The sequence below is a fragment of the Nannospalax galili genome, unplaced genomic scaffold, assembly GCF_000622305.1.
Source record: "Nannospalax galili isolate Female #2095 unplaced genomic scaffold, S.galili_v1.0 scaffold191, whole genome shotgun sequence".
Taxonomy (NCBI): Eukaryota; Metazoa; Chordata; class Mammalia; order Rodentia; family Spalacidae; genus Nannospalax; species Nannospalax galili.
In genome coordinates, this window is record NW_008331484.1 from 6,301,357 (window position 1) to 6,312,170 (window position 10,814).

At 37.0% G+C, this 10,814-nt stretch overlaps 1 protein-coding gene across 1 annotated transcript in view; it reads left to right on the top strand.

Moving 5' to 3' along the window:
• Cep290 (centrosomal protein 290) overlaps positions 1 to 10,814 on the top strand; it is a 106,805-nt gene that overhangs the window by 42,277 nt on the left and 53,714 nt on the right. The window contains exon 26 of the mRNA XM_029558973.1: positions 9,026 to 9,137. Coding sequence (XP_029414833.1) covers positions 9,026 to 9,137 — 112 coding nt within the window. The remainder of the gene's footprint in view (positions 1 to 9,025; positions 9,138 to 10,814) is intronic.

The window sequence follows — 10,814 nt, forward strand, 5'->3', positions numbered from 1 at the left end:
TTTTGGTTGTATCTTTACCAGGCTTTGGTATGAGAGTGATGCTGGCTTCATAGAAGGAATTTGGAAGCTCTCCTTCCATTTCTATCTTTTTGAATAAATTACGTAGTATTGGATATAGATCTTCTTTAAATGTCTGGTAGAATTCTGCTGTAAATCCGTCTGGTCCTGGGCTCTTTATATTCAGATTCCTGTCCATTTATTTTAGGTTTTCAAATTTAGTAGTGTATAGGTTTTTAAAGTATTGTTTCCTTATAATGTTCTGGATCTTTTTGTTATATGTTGTGATGTTTCCCTTTTCATCTCTGATTCTGTTGATTTGGAGGTGTTCTTTCTTTCTTTTAGTTAACTTGGCTATGGGTCTGTCAATCTTGTTTTTCTTTTCTAAGAATCAGCTCTTGGATTCATTGATTCTTTGTATTGTTTTCATTGTTTCTATTTCATTAATTTCTGCTCTGATTTTTATTATTTCTCCTTGTCTGCTGAGTTTCCGTTTCATTTGTTGTTGGTTTTCAAGTGTCTTGAGTTGCAATGTTAAGTCATTTATTTGTGTTCTTTCCAATTTTTTAACGGAGGCACTTAGAGCTATAAACTTTCCTCTAAGGACTGCCTTCAACGTGTCCCAGTGGTTTTGTTGTGCTGTATTGTCCTTTTCCTCTAGTTCCGGGAAGACTTTTATTTTTTTCTTAATTTCTCCTTTGATCCATTCATCATTCAGGAGTGTGTTGTTTAATCTCCATGTGTTCATGTAGTTACTAGGGTTTCTTCTGGTGTCGATTTTAAGCTTTATTGCATTGTGGCCTGATAAAATGCATGGAATTATTTCAATTATTATTTGTTGAGGTGTATTTTGTGACCCAGTATTTGGTCGATTTTGGAGAAGATTCCATGGGACATTGAATAGAAAGTATATTCTTTGGTGCTTGGGTGGAATATTTGGTAGATGTCTGTTAGGTCCATTTGATACATGGTATTGTTTAATTAAGATGTCTTTCTGTTAATTCTATGTCCTGTTGACTTATCTAATGGAGACAATGGGGTATTGAAGTCCCTTACTATTAATGAGTTCAGATTAATCTGGGTCTTAAAGTCCTGTAGTACTGTTTTTATGAAGTTGGGTGCACCAGAGTTTGGTGAACATATGTTCATGATTATAATATCTTCTTGGTCTATTGTTCCTTTGATCAGAATGAAATGGCCATCTTTGTCTCTTCTGATTAGTTTTAGTTTAAAGTCTATTTTATCAGATATTAGAATTGCAAAACCTGATTTTTTCTTAATACCATTCACTTGGTATATTTTTTTCCATCCTTTCACCTTAAGGTAGTGCCTGTTTGTGAAAGTGAGATGAGCTTCTTACAGACTACAAAAAGATGGGTTTTGTTTCTTAATGCTATCAACTCATCTGTGTCTTTTGACTGGGAAGTTCATTCCATTGATATTTAAAGTTATTAATGAAAGATGTGTATTGAATCCTGTCATTTTTATTTCTGTTCACATTCTTGGTATAGCTGTGCCTTTCCACAGTTATACCTTCCTTTAGTTTCTTTTCATAACCTCTTGGATATAGTCGTTCCTTTCTTCAGCTCTTTGTATTGCTTCAAGAACTTTCTGAAGGACTGGTTTTGTGGACATGAATTCTTTCAGCCTATTTATGTCATGGAATATTTTTCTTTTCCCTTTGACTATAATAGACATTTCGGCTGAGTAAAGTAATCTGGGTTTCTCTTTGTTCTATACGTTCAGTGTTTTTACTATGATGTGCTGTGGAGAGTTTCTTTTCTAGTCCTGTGTATTTGGTGTTCTATATGCTTGTATTTGTATGGGCATGTTTGTCTTTAATTTTGGGAAATTTTCTTCTACAATCCTGTTGAAGATCTGGTCCATACCATTATCTTGAGATTCTTCTCCTTCCTATATGCCTATGATTCATAGGTTTCGCCTTTTTATGGTGTCACACAATTCCTGCATATTCCATTCTTGTGTTTTCTTAAATTTTTCATAATCTTTGCTTGAGTGGTCCAGTTCATCCACTTTATCTTCCAATCTTGATACTCTGTTTTCCATTTCATTCATCCTATTGGTGAGGCTTTCTCCTGTTGTTTCTAATTGGCTTACTGAGTGTTTTACTTCCTTCTTTTCAGCCCGAGTACTCTTCAGTATTTCTAACTCTTTTCTGAATTCATTCAGAAGTTTATCCCTATCTTCCTTTAGTTCTTTCAATTCACTGAATTCTTTTATCATGTTTATAATTATTCTTTTGAGTTCCATGTACTGCATTATCTCTAGGGGGTTCTCATTGTACTCCTCTAGAGGAGTATTGGTATTTGGTGGGAATATGTTACTGGTACTTGGTGGGGATATATTAATTTGGTTTTTCATGTTATAATTTTTTCTCTGTAACTTTGATACGTGGATTTCTTTAGTAGTTTCTGATTCTTGTGTGAGACTCATGCCTTCCTTTGTTGAGCTTAGATCTGCTTTTTTTCATCAACTTTATGTGCCTTTGTGGTTTACTTGTTGGTCATGAAAAGCTAGTTCGTCTAGGCTTTAGGGTTTCTCTTGATTTTATATTGTAGTGACCAAATTGCTTTCATATTCAGAAGTTCCTACAGAGGCCCAAGTAAGATGAGGATCAGATGCTCTCAGCCTTTCTTCTAGGGTTTGGATCCCTCTGGGAAAGATGCTCACCTTAGGGATTTGGGGGCCGGTCTGGTCTGGGAGCAGTGCCCTGGAAAGATCCTGGTCCCAGGAATTTGGTGGCTGTTCTACTCAGTGATGTAAAGGGAGTTGGGGAGTGGGAAGAGGCCTGGAGTGCTCCTGGGGACTACTGGCAAGAACTGGGTTGGTCTGGATGCAGAGGATCAGGAAGTAGTGGGGATTCTGGGCCAAGATGTCAGTCCAGGGGTCTGGGGAGCCAAGATAAGAAATGGGCCAGTACCCAGGCTAGGAGGAGAGATGGGGTGGGGGAGCCGGGAGGGTGAATGAGACTGGGGCAGTCAAGGTGAGTTGGGTACCATGGAACCCACCCAGGAAAGATGGTAGCACCAGGAATGTGGTGGCTGAGCCACTCAGGGAAGCAAAGATAGGTAGGGGTGGGACCAGGGCCATAGGACTCCTGAGGCCTGCAGGGAGGAGCTGAGTTGGTCTGGATGTAAAGGATTTGGAAGCAGTCGGGTGTCTGGGCTGAGAAATTAGCCCTGGTGTCTGGGGTGCCAAGACAAGAAATGGGCCATTAGCCCAGCCAGGAGTAGACATGTGGTGTGGGAGGTGGGAGCGTGAATGAGGTCTGGGGAGTCAAGGCTCAGTGGGCCTTGTTGGACTTACCCAGGAAAGATCCTGGCACCAGGAAGCCAGTAGCTGTGCAGTCCAGGGAAGCAAAGGGAGGTGGGTGCGGGACCAAGTTTCCATTCTTAATTACTTTAGAAATACAAAAGATTTAGGTAGGGATGAGGGAGATGGCTCTTCAAGCCTGACTACTTCATTTTGGATCTCGAAAATGTGTATGTCTTAGTTTATTTTCTATTTCTGTGATAATATACCCCACCAAAAGCAACTTAAGGGAGTAAGGATTTATTCTGGCTCACAGTTAAAGGTACAGTCCATGATGATAGGGAAATCAAGGCACCAGGAGCTTGAAGCAACTGATCTCATTGTTTCCATAGTCAAGACACAGAGAGCAATAATTATTTCACAATGCTCAGGTCACTTTCTCCACCTTACACAATACAGGGTCCCCTGACAAGAAAAAGGTCTTCCCCTTACAATTTTTTAAAGTAATCAAACAAGCATCTATTTTGCATCCTCTTCTTAGAAACAAAGGTGTCCTTTGTCTATTCTCTTTAAGGTCTTCTCACAAAAGTGGAATAATGTCAATTGCATTGAAAATGAATTTTTCTATATGAAACTGTGTGTTTTAATAATGAAATGGAGATCTTTTTTAAAGGTTAAAACCTCATTCAATTTTATGTCTTACAGGGTTTATACTGAGTACAATATTGTATAACGGTAACACGTCAACTGTAAAACTAAAAATTTACATCTAATTTTGAAAAAGATGCCTCTTAGCTCAGAAAATTTTTATTGAATATACCAATGCTGTTGTAATGAAATGCTTCTTCTAAGTATGTGGTTATTTAAATGAAAAAAAAAGTGGAATAAGGTACAGTTCAGTTATAAGCTTTTACTTGCTTGGTTGGCAGAGGTTGCACTGAATAAATCAACACATTAAAGCTTCAATGACTTCTCCAGAGTAAACTGAGTCAGTGTGTATGAATAATCTGGAAGTAATCATGATCCATATACTTTTTACTGCTTTTGTCAGAAATGATTTTTATAGGTAACTGAATATTTAGGTGTGGTAATGATTTATTTTCTTTTTCCCAATGTCCATGCCTTCTGTTCTGTAACTAGGATTAGAAAATCCTAGATGAGCAATGTGAAGATATCCTATCAATAAGGCTTTTCAGTATTACTAGGAATTAAACCCAAGCAAGCACTAAAACACTGAACTCCCTCCCTAGACCTCAATGAATATTTTAAAAGTTTTATTTATTATTATTACTGTGGGGTGTGTGTGTGTGTGTGTGTGTGTGTGTGTGTGTGTGCATGTGAATATGCACTAACATGAAAGCTAAAGGTCAACTTTCAGGAGTCACTTCATTGTGAATCCTGGGGATAGAACTCAAGTCATTTGTTCTTATATGGCAAGCATATTTATCTGCTGAGCTATTTTTGCTGCCTCACAATGAGTAATTTTCTCAAAGAATATATTTTTGTCTTTAAAATTTAAAGAAAATTTCATATATAGGGCTGGAAAGATAGCTCAGCCATTAAGAGCATATACTGCTGTTGCAGAGGATCCCATTTCAGTTCCCAGCACTCATGTCAGACAGCTCATAACTGCCTATAACTGTAGCTCCAAGGCCTCCACCTCTGGCCTCCATGGGCAGTACACTTACTTGCACATACACACAGATAAAAACACATATACATAGTTAAAAATAAAATCTTTTCAAAGTTCGTATACTTTGTAATCAATGTCTTTCATTTATATAATATTAATAATTCACGTCAACAATGTTTGTAAAATGCTTGTGTCCCCATTACTGTACTATAACAAAACCATCTGCAAAACTTAATTCATAAAACAACCATTATATTCTTTTTTAATATTTATTTTTATTTTATCTGTTTGAGTGCTTTGCTTGAATGAATGTTAAGTGCTCCTGTGTCGTGCAGTGCCCACAGAGGTAAGGAGAGGGTGTCAGATCTCCAGGAACTAGAGTTGCAGACGGTTGTTAGCCACCATGTAGGTGCTGGGAATCAAACCCAGGTCTGCAAGAGAAGCCAGTGTCCTTAACTACTGAGCCATCTCTCCAGTATCCACCATTTTATTCTTGCCATAGAGTCTGGGAGTCAGAACTTAAACTCAGCACATTGCAGATGTCTTATCTTTTGTGTCTGATGAAGACTTCTGAAAGACTAAGAATGACTCAACATGAGGGGGAGAGGGACTGGCATTAATTTGGAAGCTCTTTCACTCACGTATTTGGCACCTGGACAGGGATGACTCTAAAGCTGATTCTCAACTGGGCTTGTTTACCAGTGTGTCTACCTCTGATTCCTCCACACACTTGAACTCCTTACAATGTGGCACTCTCAAGAGTGGCCAAACCTCTCACAGCTACTCAAGACCCCAGAACTACTGTTCTAAATAACAGGGTAGAAATCACATTGCTTTCTGTGACTTTGGAAATGACATTCTCCACTGTTCTTTATTGTTTAACACAGTCACAAAGCTGCCAAAATGTACTGAAAGGTACCATAGCCCTTACTTCTCAATGTAAGAAATTTGTGACCCTTAAAAAAAGTCATAGGTTTTTATGTTAAAGGAAATTTCTACCTAGCTGTGTGACAGTTACCTCAGAACTCATCAGTTAAGAGTCTTCTCTTTAAGACCCATCAGGCAGTTAACTATTAGAGGCTGATGTGGTAGCTTATGCTTTTAATCCCAGAACTTGGAATTAGAAGCAGTCAGATCACAATTCTAATCAGTCAGATCACAATTCTGAGGCCAGCCTGGACTACATATGCAGACCCTGTCTCAATCAGTCAATCAATCAATCAATCAATCAATCAATCAATCAATCAATCAATCAGTCAATCAAGTAAATAAAGGGGGAGAGAGAGGAGAGAGAGAGTGAGAGAGGAGAGAGAGAGAAAAGACAGGGTGAGAAAGAGAGAGCTTGTCAGTTACAGCCTTTGCATCCTTTGTCACCTGTACTGTTCTGGTTTGATCCTGTTACTGTGATAAAACACTGACCAAAATCAACTGGGGAGGAAAGAATTTATTACATCTTACACGCCACAGTCTGACATTGGCGAAGCCAGGCCAGGAGCTCAAGCAGGAATCTGGTGGCAGGAACTGAATTAGCAACCACAGAAAAATACTGCTTATTGGCTTACTTCCTCTGGCTTGCTCATTTTACCTTTCTTTTCTTTTCTCTTTAATTTTTAAACATTTTTTATTTTATAGAATTTTTTGTGTATTTCACAGAACATCTCAAACAATCATAATCATCTTTATACCCCCATCCCCACTGGCACCCTCCCATTCCCCCCTCACTGGAGCCCATATACTCTGTCATCCCTGTTAAGACCCACTGGGTTGTCAGTGTCCCCAGAGGTTCTCCAGTGCACGTTTGACCACTGAATCTAGTCAGCCTATCTAGAGTCCCTTGTTTTAGGAAGATCAGGTCTTCTTCGTCTAGCAGCAATCAGTTGCCAACATTCCCTCAGATAAGATTGAGGTCTGCTGTTCATTTTCCCAGTTCTATGCTGGGTTATTGTCTGCCTGAGTTTGCATGGGACTTGTGTATGCTGACAGGGTTGCCATAGAATCATATGAGCAGGTTTCTAGGAGCTTGTAGGACTCTGTTCCCATATGGTCATGCACCTCTTCCCTGGCTCTTATGATCTTTCTGCCCCTTCTTCTGCAATGGTCCCTGAGCCTTGGGAGAGTGAAGTTTAATAAAGTGGTCCTGTCCAAGGACTATATTTCAACAGACTCTTTATTGCTTTGGTGATTTGTGACCTTTCTGTTCCTGGCCTTCTGCTGCACGAGGGAGCTTCATTATTAAGAACTGAGAGGTTCATTAGTGTCCTCTTATTTATCCCTGCTCTATGTTGCGTGAGCCTTAGGTGTAGAGGTGTCATTGTAGATGTGTCACTTAGACCTGGGCAGTTCATAGACAATGTCCGTATGTGACCAGTTGTGGTACTTGGTAATAGTCTCTGGTGAAAAATGAGCTTCTTTGATGAGTGGTGACTGGGATTTGTCTGTAACTATAAGGATACATATTTTTCACATAGTAAGCAATAACATTAGCCTAGCAATGTGACTGTCTTGGGGTTTTCTCTGAGATCTGTGACCACATGTATTAGGTTATGTTTACAGTATCACTTGAGTTTCCTACCGTTGAGTGGGCGTTTAGTCAAATTAGGTAGCTGTTGATTATCCCCATGATAAAAGTGTCACTACTGCACCAATGATGTATGCTATGCTGGCCACTGATATGGTTATTTGGTCTTGAAGCTGGTGTTGGATCATCCATTGATGTTTTCTCTTGGCACCTTCATAGCACTCTCCAAAGCTATGAGAGCTAGCGTTCAGAGGATGTGGTTGTGGGTTAGTTGCAGCTCTATTGGTCCAAATCCTGTGTCTGAAGTATGTTCTGTCATTTATAATTAACTAGCATTATAATTACATCTTTTCTGACCTATGTCTAGTCTAATGGCAATGTTTTAGTTTTGTTCTTTACCTATTTGTCACAGCCATTGCTCATATTCTTACCTCTAGTCTTAAATCTTCTTGCAGCCACTACAGTGATTGGCATCAACATCAATATAACCATGTCACTTACTCCCTTCTCTAGGCATCACTGGAGTCATAGAATTCATGTTCTTCCCCCATTTACCTAATGCTGTTTCATGCTCTAAGGAATTTCACACATTGTGTTAGAAACTGAGCTACACGTTCTCTGAAACAGTATTCTTTCTTACATATATTCTTTTGTATATGCTGTTTTCATCATCTAACCAAATTTTCTTTCTGTTTATCTGCTCAGTAATTTTCTGTTTCAAAACTATTCAGATACTATATCTTTTTCTGAAGTATCCACATCTATCTTATTTTCCCAAAGCTCTACATCTATATTTATAGATACTAGCAGTACATAATTCACTATGTTATATAGGATTATTTATGTTTATGTGTCTTCTTCCCTTTACTGGAACACAAGCCTTGACATATGGGGAACTGTCTGATTCATTTTTGTGTGTTTAGTATCTGACATAGAATTAGAACTAATATATGTCTTTTGATGAGAGAGAATACAGAGCCAGGATGGTGGTGATTAGGAAATTGATGATGCCTTTTGAGAGCAAAGTTTCATAAGAATGAGAATAGAGCTGTGAAAAATCAGATTTCAGAATGTAAAGAAGAAAGTGGAAAAGAAAATATAAAAGCTGGATCAATAGTAAATAAGGCAGTAGAAAACGAAATCCAGTGGAAGAAAAGAGAGATAGGTATGACGTGAAATAGAATGAGCAAGATGTGGTTTACATTTTGTTTTTTAAAAGAATTCTGATGAAATTAGAGGGGTTTACAGATAATGGAGAGAAAGTGATGAAAGTGAGATTGGTAATAAAGAATAAAATACTAGGATAATGGGGGGATGGGATCTGGAGACTGATTCTAGGTGGTGTCAAATTGACAACTAAGACTAACCACCACATCACCTTATGATAAAAACTAATAGTTATACATTGAGAGCTACATGTAGTATATACAGGAGTATTATTTTTAAGTTACATGTGTGTGTGTACTACGTAGGGAAAATTATAATTTGTAATAGCTAAATTGAATTTTAAGAGATAATGCTTGAAGTTAAAGCAGTGTCAGTTCTTTGGTGCTCATTGTCTGAATTGTAGTGTAGGTCAGCTATAATGTCTGTCTTTTATTTAGTGTGAAAATGCATCTTTAAAAGAACAAATGGAGTTCTTAAATAAAGAACTGGAAATTACAAAGGAAAAACTCCATACCATTGAACAAGCCTTAGAGCAAGAAATTAAATTGGGTAAGTCTTATGACTCTGATAATATAGAATAATTAGTATCTAATAGTGAATCATTTTTATTGAAAATTCCTTTTCTATACCAGATGACAGGGTTATCTTTTGATTAACAATATGAACTTTACCCTACAGTTTATCAGAAAGTTGATGAATAATGTCCTAGATAGTGGTTTATAGTTCCTAGATTATATTTGTTCTCAGTGAAATCATGTTACAAATTTATGCCTAAACATTAGTTATTTTGAGTCACTCTAACAATGAAAACTAGTGATAATTTTGAAATGTATTTTTTCTGAAAAATTATATGTGTTGTGTACTACTTAATATTTTAAAATTAAAGGATCTTCACAAAATATCAAAAATATTTTTGAAAAGAATTTATATTGCCCATACTTGCAATATTGTCATATTTTTCCTATGTATGTTTTTTAATATGTACTTTAAATGATAATAAACATATAATGTGAATATATAATATATTCAGTTAGATATTAAAAATATTCCCATATTTTAATCATACTTTAAAGATTCATGTGATATCCCGTTGTTCCTAGTGGTTATGATTAAATCATTAACTCTTGTTACTTTGCATTATTTAGAGTGCTACACTGAACATCTTTATGTATCTTAACAGAGACTGACTGTTTTGGAAGTATGGAGACTTCTGGCTCCTGCTGGGATTTTCCATATCAGCTTTTCAAATGGTTATCCTAGTTTATGAGATTTTAATAATTTTATCTCACAGCTTCCTGTTTTATAATTTTTAGATAAATTTTCTTCTTGGGATAAGATGGTTGTTGTTTTTATGCTTTTAAAAAAAATTTTACTTCTGAGTGTTCTTCACAGTTTCTCTTACTGTTTTATTAAATTGGTAACATACTTGCTTTGGAAAGGACTAACTGCTGGAGTCCAGCTCCAGCTGAGTCTGGGGCCTGAAGGGGTGAAGTTAACTGTGGTGGTAGAAATGACCATACTAGAAACCACAATTGCAGTTGTAGTAGAGGCTGTTGAATGACCCGCTCGGGGGAGGTCAACCTGAATATCTTCTTTCTTTTTCTACTTCTGTCTCTACTTCTCTTCTGAAAGCAGCCTTCTATAACCTTTATTTATAATTAGAAAGCTTACGATAGCAGTAAAGCATCAGACCATAAATCAAACCATGAGTGCACAGTATTTCTCAGTGTACAATATTTTTCAATAATCACAGTAAAAGGAAAGTACAAAGTTCAATGATTAACCTTTTCTTAACATAGCCAAGCAATGTCTTCATTGTTTTCTTTATAGCTTTGTGGTTTCTATTTTACCATAGAAGTGTAAGACAGCCTGTCCCCATTTGCCCTTTAATTCTTTGAATTTAATATTTACAGGTAGGCATGTATATTTGAAATGATTATTTTTTTCATGGGAATGGGAATAACCAACTCTTTATTTATTGTCTAACCAATATTCCAATTTACCTTTTTCCTCTCCCTTTTGCTGTTTCTTCCTGAACGTTTTGTACTCTTTGAGTCATATGATTATTTTGTCTATTTCAATATCCTTTATTATTTTGTTGCCATTTACCTTTAAGGGCTTTTTGAATCACTTTTAGTCTTTGCAAAAGAATAGGCAAGTTTTCTTTAGAGGTCATGCACCACCAGCTTTTTACTGACTTAGTGAATCTTTCTATCCAAGAAGGAG